At 46.8% G+C, this 17,410-nt stretch overlaps 1 protein-coding gene across 7 annotated transcripts in view; it reads right to left on the bottom strand.

Moving 5' to 3' along the window:
* CFAP251 (cilia and flagella associated protein 251) overlaps positions 1 to 17,410 on the bottom strand; it is a 64,743-nt gene that overhangs the window by 11,166 nt on the left and 36,167 nt on the right. For 6 of the 7 annotated variants that reach the window (XR_012374879.1, XM_025889849.2, XM_073881189.1 and 3 more), the window contains 4 exons: positions 15,038 to 15,152; positions 13,844 to 14,007; positions 9,697 to 9,787; positions 9,344 to 9,487 (listed from right to left, as the gene is read on the bottom strand). Coding sequence is in view for 6 of the 7 variants with exons in the window: in XM_025889849.2 (XP_025745634.1) it covers positions 9,344 to 9,487; positions 9,697 to 9,787; positions 13,844 to 14,007; positions 15,038 to 15,152 (514 nt within the window). In the remaining variant the exon portion in view is untranslated. The remainder of the gene's footprint in view (positions 1 to 9,343; positions 9,488 to 9,696; positions 9,788 to 13,843; positions 14,008 to 15,037; positions 15,153 to 17,410) is intronic. The other variant, XM_073881191.1, reaches the window with a different exon arrangement.

Below are 17,410 nucleotides of genomic sequence, written 5' to 3'. Positions count from 1 at the left end.
GAAGGGCCTGGTTGCTGCTGGTGGTGCTCGAGTTATTATGGTACTGTCATCCCCTGCATTCGTTTTTAGCGGCTGCGTGGCATTTGGGGATTTCTTTCTTTAAATGCATTACAGTGTGAACAACAGAAATCATTTTGTCTTGCCCTGATCTCTCTGCAGGGGGACACACTGCTCACTGGTGTAGGGGCTCTTAGCTGACCAGGAAGGCCTCCCTAAAACAGTGGGCCACAGAAATAACTCCTGATATTCCTGTTTCAGAGCAAATCCGACATACTGAGGGCTTCTTTTCAAGGTGCAAATCTCCAAATTCCCATGGGGTCTTTATTGGGGCAGACACTGTGCCCATGACCACTGGCTCAGATTTCTCCTCCTTGTATGGGGAAGGCTGCACTGCTTGGCCACGGGCCCTCCATCCCAGCTGGGACCATGGTTTAGCCACAAGATTAGCACAAACGGCTTTGGGAGGATTTGTTTGTTTATCTTTCTGGGTTTTGTTCTAGATACAAAAGCAATGCAAGCCACATGCTTGTAGCTAAGAAAAATTAGAATATTACAGAAATGTCTATTATGAGCCCCCCTCCCCATATAACCACAACTATCTTCTAAGGAGGGTGGAAACCACCAAATGGGACATTTTTCATTTAAAGTCCCTCGAGATGGGCTTATATTGCAGGTTTGGAAACAGAAGCTAAGAGCCAAACTACCATGGCTAACACAGGGAGAATGTGGAGTTCCTGGGGGTATGCCAGGAAAGAGGGGGGGGCAGAGCACTGAGTCCTGCATGGGATGAAGGCCAGCAAGGAAGCCCCTGTCAGGGTGATCATCAGGACTGGGAGGAAGGTCTAAAAGGAGTTTTAGGTAAATTGCTGTGAAATGCAGTTATGTGTCTCTTTCTGATGATTCCCAAATTTTCAAGAAAGTTGTCTTGCGTGAGTGGGCTTTGTGTTTTTGTGGAAACTGAGGAACGAGCTGAGTGTCAGGTCTGGAATGACATGGGGTAGACAGAGTCTGCACACACACACACACAGGAGCCCCCAGGGTAGCCCCAAAACTCTGACTGCCATGGACCAGAGGCCAGGTTCCAGCTGGTACCAGAGACCCCTGCTGATAATGGGGTTACATGTACAAAGTAGGAAGTAAAAGTTCTCCCAAATCCCACCATTCAGAAGTCAATGTCGTTAAGCATTTGGGGCCTGGTCTTTCAGACTTTTGCTAGGCAGGTATGAGTACCTAAATTATTATGAATGAAACGAGCTCATGCTTTACATATTGTTTTGCAACTTGTCCCTTTCCCTTTAATAACAAAACCTCTACATGCTTTTTGAGTCAAGAAACGTTGGCCAATTTCACTTTTTAATGACTACTAAGTGGAGGTGTGCCTTATTTTATTTATCCCATCTCTTATCAACAGACATTAGGGTTGTTTTCATTTTTCATTATCTGGAAAATATGCTGCAGTAATTGTCCTTTCCATATGCACATCATGGTACACTTGTGTGAGTTTTTCTGTAGGGTATACTCCTAAAAGTACATTTGGTGGGCCCAAAGATATGCACATGTAAAAGTTAAGTGATGGGGCACCTGGGTGGATCAGTTGTTAAGTGTCTGAGGTCATGGTCATGACCCCAGGTCCTGGGATCGAGCCCCTCGTCGGGCTCCCTGCTCAGTGGGGAGTCTGCTTCTCTCTCTCCCTCTGCCTGCCTTTTCCCCTGCTTGGGCTTTCTCTCTGTGTCAAATAAATAAATAGAAACTTTACCAAAAAGTTTTTTTAAAAAAATTAAGTGATTGTTTATTCCTCTCTAAATATTCCTAAATAACACTAAAGTTCCTGAATCTATCAAAAACTTTAGGGCTACTATTAATTACTCTGAGATCAAATAATAATGTCAGAGATTCTACTTTCCTTGTTGTCTTTGTGCCAGATATGACCAAAGACCATCATTCATTCATTCATTCATTCACTCATCTGACCAACATTTGCTGAGTGTCCATTATGTGAGCACTTGCCAGGCACATACCTCTCTGCTTACATTTATAGAACTAAGTGGTGACACGACTATTAATTCACCGCAAAAAGCTATCAGGATTAAACAGAGATTGCTCTGCAAGCTAAATAGAAACAATAGCCACAAGTAAGCAGGGAACACATGTGACACACGGGCAATGCCCCAACACGATGCTCCAAAGTCCTGCAGGAAAAGAAAATGATGAAGCTAGAAGACGAAACTCTGTCCTATGTGAACTCAGCTGTAGAAAACCGTGACACCAAAGTTTTGGTTCCTTCTATAACATTACAAACCGTGCAACTCTTTCATTTGAAAAAATGAAGATCTGTAAGAAGAGTAGGCCCTCCCTGACCACACTTTGGCTGTTATGCCCAAGTTCAGTGTTCTGCAAAGAATGGGAAGGGTTAGGAATTCTTCAGGGAGGGCTATATTCTTGTATAATTTGGCTTCAATTTACCACACTGACTAGATTCAAATCCCCTAGGCAGTTAAAATGACGTAAGAGAAATATAAATAATGTACAGCCTGGGTGGGCAGGGGGCACTGGTTTGAATCTCTGTGACTGTGTCTTTTATGTAACCAAGGGTTGAAGGACTCTATTAGCCCCACGTCCTTCTTCATGCAGCTTCTTGGGGGCAGGGGAACAGCTGCATCTTAATAGGAAATGTTTCATTAACCACGACAAAGCCTGGATTTAAAAGTTTCAAAGCCCCGAAAACATATTTATTGAAATCCCTACAAATCCGATGTGAAAACCAGAGACCAAAAAGTTTTCCCTGTGCAGCATCGGATAGAAACTGACTCATCAACTTGTGAAGTCTGCACACTGATGTGGCCACATCTGGGTCAGGGGCCTTCGGAAAACATCTCCAAAGAGTGAGCGTGTTTTTTTAGGTGGATTGAAAACCCTGGAGGCCAAGGGATTTATGAAGACCTTCCAGGAGGGCACTGAAACTCTCCTTTGTAACAGTGAGGAGAGATGTCTCCCACAGCCAGTGAAAACCTTACAATCGCCATTTTAATTTCTTTTTGTTTGCAACTAAGGTTCAATGCCACTTTATAACATTTGCTGCAGACTAACATTTTTTTTCTGGGTACATTTTACTCATCAGCAAGACCTGGAGAGGTTGTTGGGTTTTATTATATTTTGCCAATGACTGGGTAACTGAGTATGCCTTCAGGGATTACACGTGCTTGCTTCTATAGAAAGCAGGAAAAGGGTGGTCACTCTGTGCCCACCCTCTGTCTGTAGCACTTCATATGCCAGGCAGTGATGGTCACAGGGGCTAAACACCCAGAATTCCCTTGCCAGCCAAGCAGGACTGCAGAGGAGGACACATTTATATGAGCTTCGCGCTGAAAATCAAGACTCCTGAAGGAGGGGCGCCTGGCTGGCTGTCGGCAGAGCATGTGACTCTTGATCTCAGGGTTGTGAATTCAAGCCCCACACTGGGTGCACAGCTTAGAAAGAAGGAAAGAAAGAAAGAAAGAAAGAACCAAAGAAAGAAAGAAAGTGAAGGGAAGGAAGGGAAGGGAACGGAAGGGAAGGGAATGGAAAGAAAAAAAAACCCTTAAAAAAAGTCCTGAACGAGAAGACTGCCATCAGTTTGATGACTTTCAGTCACTTATGCAAAGTGCCTTCACGAGATGAGTCAAGGAAATAATGAACTGGTTTTAGAAAGGAAACTGTGAACAAAGAACGACACAGAGGAACATTCGCCTAAAGGCCTTTTACAATCAACAGGTCCAGAGTTGAGGACACAGTGATGAAAACAATGATACTGGATGGTCTTTTCCAAACATTTAACACGGCCACGTCCTGTGCTAAATAGACGCTGATTTACTCTTCAGTCACCCCAGGAGGTGGGTGCTACTACTATTCCCACTTTACAGATGAGGAAACAGAGACTCGGAGAAGTCCAGGAACTTGACCAAATCGCACGGTTGACAGGTGGTTCCAGGCAGGGTTTGCCCCAGAGCCCCCCGACCTGGGGGGCACTGCCTCCCTACATGGACGGCTAGAATCTACGGTCTTCAGAGAGACATCTGATGCCTGCCCACAGGACATGTGTGACGGTGAACCTGAGACGCCCCCAGGGGGTGGAAGATGACCCTCTCCCCGGCTAGATGACAGAGTTAAGGGACACCTCAGTTCCAGAGGCCTCCCTGTGAAGTAAGAGTGTGTGGGACCTGCCTCAGAACAGGCCAAGGGTGGAGAGGAAGTTGGTGGGTCTGGATGTAACAGGAGTTGATCATTGCTCAAGTTGACTGATGGGTACAGAACAGTTTATTACACTATTTTCTCTGCTGTTGTCCGTGTTTGGAATTTTCCAAGATAAAAAGTTAAATAAAGTAAAAAAGGGGCCGTCTCATCACCTCTTAAACAGAACACGCCGTGCTGACAGGAAATACTAAAGTGAGAAGAGGGGCTACTAAGTACCGACTCTGTGTGACATGGGGTGGGGTGCTCCTTGGACCCTCGCGACATCGCTAGAGGTGCGAGCTGCTTCCAGCCTCCTCTGAAAGATGAGGTCACAGGAACTCAGACTATAGTTGAAATGACTTGCCAAGGGAGCAGCTAGGTCAGCCAGATTCTGGGTCCCTGCACTTCTTACCAACATAGGCTTTTTTTCCCCTTCCTCAGTCTGGAAGTTAGGCCAGCCAGTCACCCCAAGAAGCTGGGGATTAACTTAAGATCAATGTTTGGGAAAAAAAGGAGAAGATGAACTATAGATACAAAAGAAGACGAAATGCAGTGGGGGGCGGGGAATGCTGGTGAGAAGTCAAAGCAACATTTCCAAAGTTGCTTTGGAACTTTGGAGTTCCAAATGAGAAAGAGGTTTCCACAATCAGTCCAGTTGGGGGGATGTTGTCCCAGATGTATACACCCCACTTCAAGACTCCCAATGTCCAGTGACCTCCTAAAGCCTCAGAATCATGGACCCGTTTTCTCCCTTCGCAGAATTCCATTTGGAACCCACTCCTGCCGCCCCAGAGTCCTCGGGGTCAAGGTGGCTGACCCTGCCTCTGATTCTGCGGGGAGCAGAGGAGCATCCAGGCGTGGCCAACCTGAGTAGCACCTGCCCCAAGGACAATGGTGAGCAGGTTGGGGGCAGTGACCGGGGCTCTGGAGTTGGTGCCTGCCGAACATGCGCCGGGGGATCCACTGACAAGGCAGGCAACAGGGAGGAAGGAGAAACTTGGGGAGAAGGATGCTTCCCGGCAGCAGCGTGAGGGCCTAGGTTAGGTCATACTGGGCATTACCTCTATCTCTGGACTTGAGATCCTGTGAACCAAAAACTAGTTTGCGTTAGGTTTCGGTAACCTGTAACCAAAGGAGAGTCCTGACTAATAATCCTGTTTCGCTTTGTCTAATCCTTCCTCGAGCATGAGTGGCCCTAGTAAATACCTCAAGGGGCCACTGCTCCAAGGCAGGGGTTTACAACCCGGGGAGGGGGGGAAATGCAGACTCCCAGGCTCCCTACTTGGATATTCTGACTGGCTTGGTCCAGGATGGGCCCAGGAATCTGTTCCTTTAGTAAGTGCTCAGGTACTTCTGATGCAGTTTGCTGGTTTGGGAGCTGGCCGCTCTAAGAAACATGCTTTGGAAATACAGCTCTCAGGAACACTTCTACGTGGGTTGCACAAACTTTCTCCATAGTCGCTTCCATTTCTGGGCATGTACTTTTACAAAATGTACATTGGTCAAAAGACCTTTTGAGGAGCTTAGAATACCCACTGTGCTTAAGGTACTCGCTCAAGTCTCTGCATGGGTCTCCGGGCTCTCAGAGCTCATTTTTCCAGATGCTATTTGGAGAATAAAAGTCACCTTCCGGTCATACCCAGAGTACACAAAAACAGGTGGTTCTAGGTGGGCCAGGAGAAATAACGGGGACCACAGCTTACTTCCCTAAAATGCAGCCAGCCAGCAATGTGGGCACCACAGCTCAGCTGGGTATCAGGCCTTCTGTAGGCCTGATGGTGCCCTGTGAAATGTGACATTTTGGGAAAGCTGTTTGGCAGCGGAGCCTTGAAGTTCCTCTTCTCTGACCCAGTAATTCTATTTCTAGGACTCGGAGCCTGGAAAATAATCAGAGGAGTATGCAAAAACTAGGCACAGAGATGCTCCTCACAGCCATGTCTCAGACAGACAAACACTTCAGACAACCTGTGTGTCTGTCAGCTGGGGGCTGGTTCAGTTAAGTACACAGCCTGTAAAAGTATGTCGTCTACATCAAACTGAAAAGCTTCTGCACAGCAATAGGGAATTAACAAAATGAAAGGGTGACCTATGGGATGAGAGAAGATATTTGCGGGGTGGCTGGGTGGCTCAGTCAGTTGAGTGTCTGCCTTCGGCTCAGGTCATGGTCCCGGAGTCCTGGGATTGAGCCCCACATCGGGCTCCCTGCTCAGTGGGAACCTGCTTCTCCCTCTACCTGCCACTCCCCCAGCTTGTGCTCTCTCTCTCTCTCTCTCTGACAAATAAATAAAATCTTAAAAAAAATTTTTTTTTTGCAAACCACATATCTGATAAGGGGTTACTATCTAAAATATATAGGGAACTCATACAACCCAATAGCAAAAAACAAAAACAAAAAACAATTTAAAACTGGGCCAAAGACCTGAATAAGCATTTTCCCAAAAAAAAGATAGTCAAACGGGAAAAGGTACTCAGCATGACTCATCTTCTAGGAAATGCAAGTCAAAGCTGCAATGAACTTTCGCCTCCCACTGGTCAGAACTGCTCTCCTCAGAGGCAAGAGGTAGGGCACCTGGGTGGCTCAGTTGGTTAAGCGACTGCCTTTGGCTCAGGTCATGATCCTGGAGTCCCGGGATCAAGTCCCACATCGGGCTCCCTGCTCAGCGGGGAGTCTGCTTCTCTCTCTGACCCTCTCCCCTCTCATGCTCTCTCTCAAATAAATAAATAAATAAATAAAATCTTAATAAAAAAGGCAAGAGGTAAGTGCTGGTGAGGATGTGGGGAAAAAGGGACCCTCATGCACTGTTGGTGGGAATAAATACAGAAAATGTGACTTATGTTTATATAACAGAGTATTATGCAGCCAAAAAAAAAAAAAGAAAGAAATCCTGCCACTTAGGACAACATGAAGGAAACTTGAGGGCATCATGCTAAGTGAAATAAGTCAGAGAGAGACATGTATGTAGAATCGAAAATCGAAAAAAAACCCCCAAACTCACAGAAACAGAACAGACAGTGGTTGCCAGGGTACAAACATCCTGTTACAAGATGAAAAGGTCCTGGAGAATATTATGTACAGCGTGGTGGCTGTAGTCAACAATACTGTATTGTATATTTGAAAGCTGCTAGAAGGTAGACGGTAGAAGTTCTCACCAAGAGCCCAAATGTCCATTGACTGACGAATGGATAAAGAAGATATGGTACGTATACACAATGGAATACAACTCAACCATCAAAAAGAATGAAATCTTGCCATTTGCAATGACATGGATGGAGTCACAGTGTATTATGCTAAGTGAAATAAGTCAGTCAGAGAAAGACAAATACCTTATGATCTCACTCATATGTCGAAGAAACAAAACAGATGAACATATGGAAAGGAAAAAAAAAAGAGAGAGGGAAACAAACCATAAGAGACTCTTGACGACAGAGAACAAACTGCTGGAGGGAGGTGGGTGGGGGAGGGGCTAGACGGGGGATGGGCATTAAGGAGGGCACCTGTTGTGATGAGCACTGGTGTTGTATCTAAGGGATGAATCACTGAATTCTACTCCTGAAACCATATTATACTATATGTTAACTAACCAGAATTTAAATAAAAACTTGGAAAAAGAAAAATAAATAAATAAAAGTTCTCACCACACAAAAAAATTTTAACTATGTGACGTGACAGATCTGTTAACTAACCTTATTGTGGCAATCATTTTGCAACAATACATATATAAAATCACTACACCATACACCTTAAACTATATAAGGTTGTATGTCAATTATATCTTAATAAAGCTGGGGCAAAAAGTATATTTTTACCACCATGCTCACAAAACAATAGTTACTGAGAATGTTGGTACAAATATATACATATAAACACATATACACACATGTACCTATATACACACACAAATCCGTACATCTATGCATGCATATATACACATATACTCTGTAAACTGTTGATATACATGAACATATACACTATGCCATAGAATGCCAACTTTTTATTTAAAAATATAATGTATCTATATCCATATATAAAACAATAGAAGGAAGTCCACCAAAATGTTAACAGTGATTATCTCTGAGTAATTTCTATTTGTTTTATAGTTCTATTTTCCAAATCAGAAAAAGTTATAAAATTAAGATATGTCCTTTAAAAATCATGTTTTCAGGGGCACCTGGGTGGCTCAGTCGCTTAAGCATCTGACTTCGGCACAGGTCATGATCCCAGGGTCCTGGGAGTGAGCCCCGAGTCAGGCTCCCTCCTCAGTGGGGAGCCTGTTTCTTCCTGTGCCCTCCCCCACTCATGCTCTCTCTCTCTCTTGCTCTGCTCTCTCTTTCAAATAAATAATCTTTTTAAAAAATGTTTTCAGAGAATTATTAATAAATGCAAAATGGTTATAACATCAAGTGGAAATATAGGATAAAAATACATATTCAACATGGTACCAATTAGTTTTTTAAAATTTTATATAACTGTTACATCTGTGTAGTGGGATTATAAGTAATTATGTTCTTCATTTCACTTGTGTGCCTTTTCCAAACTTTCCACAATGAAAATGTGTTAAACATTTCACATCTGAAGGAAAACCCAGTCGATTGCATTGTGAACCACGGTCCCTAGGAAGACCATTTTCCCTGCAGTGCTTTTGGTCCCTGGGAGCCCCTTGCAGCTGGGCATGTTTTGTGAGGGTCATCAGGACCGAGGGCTTCTTCTGAGCCCCACAGCCCAGGATGAGCACCCACCTCCCAGCGGCGCCCCATTCACACAGGCCAGTGAACAGCAACTATGCACTGAAAATCACCCGGATAATGACCATTCACTGAGCTTTCCCTATGCGCCTGGGCTTGCACCCCGTGCTTCACAGGCATCACCTCCTTGAGCTCAGTGAAGGCCAGTCTGTCTAATTCCCAAACCCAAGCTCTTACCAGTGTCAGACTCCAGTAAGGAATAAGACTTTTAGGTATATCTTTATGGTAAGTCTGTTTCTAAGGAGCACGTCTGGTATGCCCAGAACGTTCTTTCTGATCCATTTATGTAAGAATAATGTTAAATTTTTACCTTGACCTATAATTATTGCCCCCAGAGGTCATTTTCATAAATAACAGATCCCACTGCTGTTCTTGTTTTCTTTCTACCTACCTTTTCTTCCGATGGGTAAAAGCCAATTGCTCTCATGACAAAAGGAAGCTCTGACAGGCAAATGTGTTCCGACACCTTTCTGGTCTCCATTGTATCAATACCTTGACTACGGAGCTGAGAATAGTAAAAATAGTCTTCCAGCTCCTACGTGGAAATAAAATGGAAACACAACACACATTTTGGCTTCAATCTGAAGCATCCATTAGGACTCCAAGGACATTTTCTAGAAAGTACATTTTGAGCTCAGTGGGGAAAAGAGCTTTGGAAAAAAGCGAGAAGGTTCACCCCAGGCACATTTGTTTTACGAACTTAACTAGATGTTACCAGCAAGTGTTTACTCTGAGGACAATTACCCTGTAGAATTTTCCTTCCCTGCCACCAGGCACCAGACCATAGAATGGGGTCAAGTCTTCGCCCCCAAGAGAAACTGCTGCCTCCAGAGCACTAGAAGAGTAACAGAAACATCACCGTTAGAAGGTGCTCACGCGCGAGTGCAGGTCAGCCGGCGTCGCCTGGCCCCGCGGACCTCTGCAGGGTATCACAGCGCCCGTTCAATTAAGGACTCTAGAAACCTGTTAGGAAAATTCCCTCAAAAATGAAGCTGAAAATGAAAAATTTCATTTCCATGTGGAATCTGGTGGTTCAGGGCACCCGCTTAATGATAGTGACACTCTCTCGCTGATGACAGGGCAGGCGCTTGGCAATATGTCCGCAGTCTTTGGGGAACACGGCTCTCCTGAGGGAGGGAGGGCTCCTGTGTGCTGAAACCACAGTCCTCCCCAGCAGAGCAGCTTCAGCCGTAATGTGAGATCTGCATATGACCAGAGCCAAAAACCGGGATAAGTACAGGTACACCGTCAACACTAATTGCTTCCATAAAAACTCGGGAGGCCACCAGGGACCCATGCCAGTCAGATAAAAATAACCCTCTGCTCTCTAACATGGGGTCAGGCTTTCTAAAAATAGGCACTGTAAATGGTAAGAAAACCTACTTTTTGTAGGAGACTGACTTTGCCCCATACAAAATACACATAATACGAAATCATCATAATAATCCACTAACTGGATTTCTGCTAATCAGGCCATTAGCCTCTTCGTAGGGTTATTAAAACACACTTCAGCGTAGACCACAGTGGGGAAGTGGTTAAGTATCCAGAATCTGGAGTCGAAAGGACACGCGTGCGAGTCTTGGCCCTGCCACCTGTAAGCAATGTTATCACGGGAGATAACAATCTCCCTGAGCTCCAGTTTCCTCATCTGTAGAATGGGAATAATCACAGGTCTGCCTCATGGGTGGCTGTGGAAATGGAGTGAAGCCACATAAAGGGCTGGACACGAAGCCCTCTGTTCTTCTCCTGTGATGAGTGTTTGTTAAGGTGTGCTCTAATCAGAAAGAGCTGGATGTGAATCCCAGCCCCTCCATGCAGTCCAGTGCTTGGGAGGGTCCTTTAACACCTGGGAGCTATCTCCAGACACATGGCGATACCACGTGGGGATACCAATAGTCCCTGCCTCACAGAATGGCTATGAGATGAAATCGGACAATGCATGGAAAGCAGTGAGCACAGGGCCTGGCCCAGAGAAGGCTCAGTACAAGGTAGTTAGGGTTATTCTCTTCTGTTGAACTGGGTATCAATATACACCTACGCCTCTCTTCAAAGAGTCAGCCACAAAACCGTCCTGGCCGCCTTGTCAGGCCCTGCATAAGCAGGCTGTGTTGGGGCCTGGGGAGGGGCTGACGTGTTCTCCAGGTGGGTCTGAGGCCCCTCTGCAGCAGGGCCCAGGCCTCCCCCAGCTCTGATATTGGCCATCGAGGCAGGTGTCTAGCTGAGAGGGTTCCTTCTCTGTGGCCTCCAGGCCTTGCCCAGGCCCAATCCCGACAGGCTCAGTGGGAGGCCACTTTTAGCCACGTGGCTCTGGAACAGGGCCAGGCGAAGGCCAGAAGTGATGCAGAGGGGACTGTCACTACCAGGAGTGCCTGGGGACGACTCACAGGAGCTCCGAATGCCCTGGGAGCAGCTCTCTGGTGGTCAGGACTGTCTTACGTCTTCTGCTTCCCGGCCAATGTCAACGGACCCGAGAGAGCCGGAGGAACAGGACTGGGGTGGCCCAACAAGAGCCGGGGAAAGAGACCCACTGTCCCTGTGGTCAGAGCTCCAGCTTGTGGGAATCTGAGGACTGTCAGTGGCCATGGTCGTGCTGGGCAATGAAATCCAGCTGTACCGAGAACGAAGCCAACAGCAGAGCCGGGCAGAGAGCAAATGCTGAGGGCACGTCGTCCCTGCTCTTCCTGCAGGGTGGACCTGAGTTGCCCATGACCGTCTCATGAATTCCCCTTTGTGCTTAAGCTGGGTTCCTAATGCTTGCAACAAAAGAAAGGGGGTCATCAGAGCACAAAGGGGAAGCACATTTATTGAAAACCTTCTGTGTGCCGAGACATACAGACAGTACTTCTGGGAAATGAGCCCAATCAGGAGAAGCAGCGAGTACTGTAACACGTGGTAAGTGCTCAGCAAATAGTAAGCACATAGTAAGTGTTCGCAAATGCTCCCCAGGGGAGGAGGCGAGGGGAGGAACAGCAATGGTGGTAACCTTTACTCTCAAAACGATGATGATGCCCATTTAACAGATGGAGAAACTGAGACTCAGAAGTGAAGGGACTAGCCTCAGGTCATGCCGCAAGCAGGCAGGAAAGGTGATATTTGAATCGGGAATTTCTACTGTCCTCTGAGCATAACAGCAGGACTAGAGGTGGGTGTGAAGTCGAGCATCAAAAGGTAACAGGGGATTTAAAAACAGGTGCAAGACAAGGGGAGGAGAGGGGGGCATGCCAGCAAAGAGCAAAGACGGGGCAAAGGCCCGGTATGTGTGGACTGAACCCTAGGAGAAGATGCCAGGGAGGGAGGGGTGCACCCGGGAGAAGACCCACGTGCTGCAGGGGCAGTATCTGGGCCCAGGAGCACCCTGACAAAAATCATAGGAACGTGAGAGGACGCAGCTTCTCAATTTCACCCTCCAACACAGTCGGTAGACCAGCAGGGAATTGTGTTTGTTTACTTGTCTGGGGTTGTTACATTTCTTCCCATTAGTGAAGCACTGAACATATTAAGACACCAGAAGCAGCAATGAAGTGCTAATTAGTTTATAACGATCCTTTGTCCCCACAACAGATTAAATTGAAATTCTCAGAAGCCTGGACTCTGGCCAGGCCCAGGAAAGCCATTGGAAAGCGGGTGCCTCTTTTTTTTCCCTTTAATCTCTACCATGATTATGGAGAAGAAGACAAAAACGAAGAGGAGGAGATTTTGTTCTGTCCCCAGGGTGTCGCTCCCACCATTCCAGGTGACAGACTAGCGGTCAAGGAATCAAGCAGCTTGTTCTGGGCACACGGTCGGGAAGTGCTTTTCAATGTGCGAGCTCACCTCCAGCTTCTCAATTCCCAAATTCCCAAAATCTGCTCTCTTAGCTGAAGGCAGAGGCGAAGGTCAGAGTTGCAACGGCAACCTAAAACAAGTGTGGATCCAAAACAGATTTACCTGGCTATTTCTGCTCCGATTCAGGGTAAGAGAAGAAGCTTCGATGTCTGCCATAAAAGAGAGATGTGCACTTGGCACATGAATCGAAGGAAGGAAAGATTCTTTGGGAAGGAAAGTGCCTCCAAGCTGTCTGTACCCAGCCCTTGAGTGTGACGCTGCCAGGCAGGAGGCTATCTGCGAGGCAGGGGCTGGGAGAAGGTGCTCAGGGACGGGAACCGGCTCTGCCCTGTGGCAGCTCATGGAGTTCGGGAGGATGCTGTAGTACTCGCCCTTTTCAGTAAGGCTCTTTAGTAAGGCCTTCATAAAGAATAGAAGAGAGGAAATAGTTAACGTATTGAGCCCCTAGCTCTGCGCTATTCAGTCCTTACAAGGATCCTACAAAAGTCCCTATGATTATCCTCCTTTCCCCCCATTTCACAGACAAGGAATCTAAAGATCCAGGATGTTAAGAAACAGGCCCTAGGTCTCACAGCCAGCAGAAAGGAGGCTCCACATCCAAACCCATGTCTCTTTGACCTCAAAGTCTGAGTACTCTGTGATGCTCAACCCTGGACCTCTCCAGCCTCACCCAAGGCAGAGTCTCAGCTGAGGGCAGGTGGGTGAGAAGAGCAGGCTGGAAACACGTTTCAAATAACGCTCTCACTATTGCTGTTACACAGGCTTCGGAGATTTGGGCAAGATCTTTCTAGCTGGTGTGAATTTGCGGATGACAGAGTGGGAAGTATTTCAGGTGCCGCGTGCGAACAAGGTAGAATCACACTGCCTTCACTGCAAATACCATTGGTCCCTGAAGCAAAACAGTAATCTTTTGTCTGCATACCCATATAGATGGATGTCATGGGGAACAACCGAAGGCTGGGCCTGAAGTAGGGGCTCCACACCTGTCTGCTGTGGCTGGTTAAAAAACGAGGGTCTACACCTGACACCTGCCTTGTGGGGCTGAGCTTCTCGCCTGATCACATACCTTAAGTTGATCTCCCACTGCACCACCGATCGATCCTGTCCTCCAGCTGTGAAGGCATAGCAGCCATCACGGGAAACGGCCATTCCCGCCACCCCGCTGGGGTGGCATATAATAGCAGATGTCTTGTGTGGATTGCCATCGACTGGTAAGATCTGAAGTCCAACCTAGAGAGGAATATGTCATTGAAAATTCAGATTCAGGTAACTGGGCCCCAGGCTCAGGCCCAGCACATTCGCATGTCACCTCCAGTGCTGTTTACGGGAAGGACCTGAGTGTCTGGGAACCACCTCAGTGTGTGAGAGCCCCTGGTTCATGCGGTTAGAGGTTCACACACACACTGACCCTTGTGGGTTGGTCGCTTAGGAGAGAGATGCCAGGTTGTGGTAGAGACACGGGAAAGAAGCTTTTACCCGTCTTCATGGTCAGACGTCCAAGGTTTTCCAGAATAATTCTGGAATCCTATGATTTTATGCTTTTCTTTTTTTTAAAAGATTTTATTTATTTATTTGAGAGAGAGAGAATGAGAGACAGAGAGCATGAGAGGGAAGAGGGTCAGAGGGAGAAGCAGACTCCCTGCCGAGCAGGGAGCCCGATGCGGGACTCGATCCCGGGACTCCAGGATCATGACCTGAGCCGAAGGCAGTCGCTTAACCAACTGAGCCACCCAGGAACCCTTTATGCTTTTCAATAGATTGGTTTTTTTAAAGATTTTATTTATTTATTTGACAGAGAAAGGCAGGCAGAGGGAGAGGGAGAAGCAGGCTGCCTGCTGAGCAGAGAGCCTGATGTGGGACTCTATTCCAGGACCCTGGGATCATGACCTGAGCTGAAGGCAGACGCCCAACTGACTGAGCCACCCAGGCGCCCCTCAATAGATTATTAAACGTAGAACTAAGTGTAGCTAGTTTGCATGTCTTTATAAGATTTTTTCACATAAATAAATTGGAAAGAAAAAAATCTTTTGGTGACCACGTGTCTTCATGGGAGTACAGAAAATGCAGTAACTGCTCTGAAATGCTTCCTAAGACCCAATTTTCACTCATTTATGGCAATTTTCAGTATCACTGTTGACCAAGATGAAGTAGCTGGGCTTGGCTGTGACACCCGGCATCCCAGAGTCTGATTCTACTTGGGGCTGACTGTTAATCAAACCACAGAGAGTCATCTCCCCAGGCAGAGAGCAAAGGCTGATACCTTGTCTCTGTTAATAAACACCATGTAGCGTTTCTGCAGTTCCAAGGTGGTTTTCACTGGGAGGATTTGTATCTGCTCAATGGGAGACCCAAAAACTGGCCCAAGAAGTGTCTTTCTGCATGAGAAAAAGAAAAGAAACATTTTTTTTTTTTTGGAATCCACAAATCTGAACGTAGGTTTCATGACTAGCTACCTTTCATGATACCGTACACATTTTGCATTCCCAATTTCCTGTCCTGTCATTCAGCGAAGAACCTCCCTCTCAACCGCTGCTAACAGCTGCCATAAATAAGGGACAACAGCTCCAAACAGTAAATGCTCCAGGGAAAGTCTGATTGTGAAGAATGCTTTCGTGGTGGAGGCTCTGAGTTTCCTCCTTGACAGCTGAGTGAAGGGAACATTATGCCTCGAGAATGTGTACAGGAACAAGGGAAGAGAAAAACACGGTGAGGAAGTGCTATGTGTTGCCAGGATGTAGGAAGACACCCCTTCCCCAGTGGCAGGCCAAGAGATCAGAATGAGGTGCCGTCCGTGGCTCGAGACACCTGACATACAGGTCTGCAAGTGCAACACACAGACTTCTGAAACACCGTCTGTGAAAATAATTGTGATGAATGGTGCCCCGGCAATGGTCAGACTTCCTTAACTCTGACTCTGTTAGGAATCTGATCCAAGGTGAGGTTACGGCACATTACCCTAAACCCAGAGCAGTACTTTCCCTGAAGGGAGCAAAACAGGAGCTTCAGGATTCCCGGCTCACACAGGTACCTTCTGAGGCCTCAGGGGAGTCCTGCTGTGTTTTATTCTTAATTATGTATCCTTTTTTTCTTTTTAACAGGGCCCACAAAATTGAATACACTTCACATCCCACAAAAGCTGGATCTGCTCCTGTGTAACCATTACCATCTTTTTATATGATAAGCCTCTCATGGTTTAGATGTGTTTTCTTCCTGTGTCCCCTGTGCCCAGCCCATGACTGGTGGGGACAGTACACACTTCAGGTGTGTGCACTGACTAAATGAGGCGCAAATCCATTAAGCAGTCTTTTTTAAGGACCTTCTGTGCCAGGCGCTGTGTGAGGTGCTCGGGATACAGACGTGAGTGAGATTTGGTCACTGCACTGAGCTCACAGCCTGACAAGAGATGACAGACATGGAAGCACTGAGGGGAGAGGTGTAGGAACAAGCGAGTTCAGGGCTCAGAGACTGCTCTGAGGAAGGAGACATGTGAGCTGGGTCTGCAGTGATGAGCTGGAAAGGTAGAGAATATGGAGGTGACAGACAACAGGCGGCAAACACGGGTGGTGCAAGGGCGTGGGAAGTGGACTGTTGGAAAAGTGAAGAAAACAAAAGGGGGCAGGAGCAGTAGGTGGGGGGCGGTGAGCTGAGCAAGGGGGCCAGGGCCAGCTGCGAGGGTGCCACGGAGGGGTGGGCTCAGGTGGGTGATCCACGGTCAAGTTCATATAGATGGAGACTTAGGTGAGGTGTCAGAAATGCTAAATGGCCACCTGAGGGATCATGCACCAGCTAGCTGCAGGTCACCCTGAGCAGCGATGTCTGAGGACCTTCCCCGAGTACCGCCAAGTGGACAGAGGCAGGGAGAGCATGGCTATGGGCAGACTCTGGTTTGAATCCTGGCTCGGACCCTTAAAGAGTAGGGCAAGGCTGTGGAGAACGTGGAACCACCGCATGCTATTGCTGGCGCTGCTTTGGGAAACAGTCTGGTGGTTCCTCAAATGGTTCAACAGAGTTACCATGACCTGGTCATTCCACTCCTAGGTCTCTGCCCAAGAGACATGAAGCAGGTGTCTGCGCAGAAACCTACACACAAATGTTCACAAAAATAGCTCTGAACGGAGACGACCCAAATGTCCAACAACAGGTGGATAAATAGGGTATGTCTATACAGTGGAATATGATCCAGCCATAAAAAAGGAATGAAACACTGTCATACACTATACCATGGACGAGCTCTGAAGAATCTTGCTGACTGAAAGAAGCCAGACACAAAAAGTCACATATTATATGATTCCACTTAAATGAAATATCCAGAATAGACAAAGCCACAGAGACAACACAGCTTGGTGGTTGCCAGGGGTGGGGCAGGAGTAGGGGCAGGGAGGGAGGGAATGGGGCTTGTTTTTGGGGTGATGGAAATGCTCTTGAATTAGACAGTGGTGATGGTTGCACAACTTTGCAAATATAGTAAAAATCACTGGAAAGGGGTAAACTTTATGATATGTAAATTATATCCTAATTTAAATTATAAATAAGAAAAAGGGGGGAAAAAAAGTCAAACTATTCAGCATCCCGGTGCCTCAGGTTCCTCACCAGTAAATAGGGACAATGACACACCTTCCCCCTGAGACCGTGG

Source organism: Callorhinus ursinus, unplaced genomic scaffold (assembly GCF_003265705.2).
Source record: "Callorhinus ursinus isolate GAN/ISIS: 27379988/994484 unplaced genomic scaffold, GSC_fseal_2.0 scaffold41, whole genome shotgun sequence".
NCBI lineage: Eukaryota > Metazoa > Chordata > Mammalia > Carnivora > Otariidae > Callorhinus > Callorhinus ursinus.
Note: the sequence above shows the minus strand (reverse complement) of the source record. Positions and strands in the feature narration are given on the sequence as shown.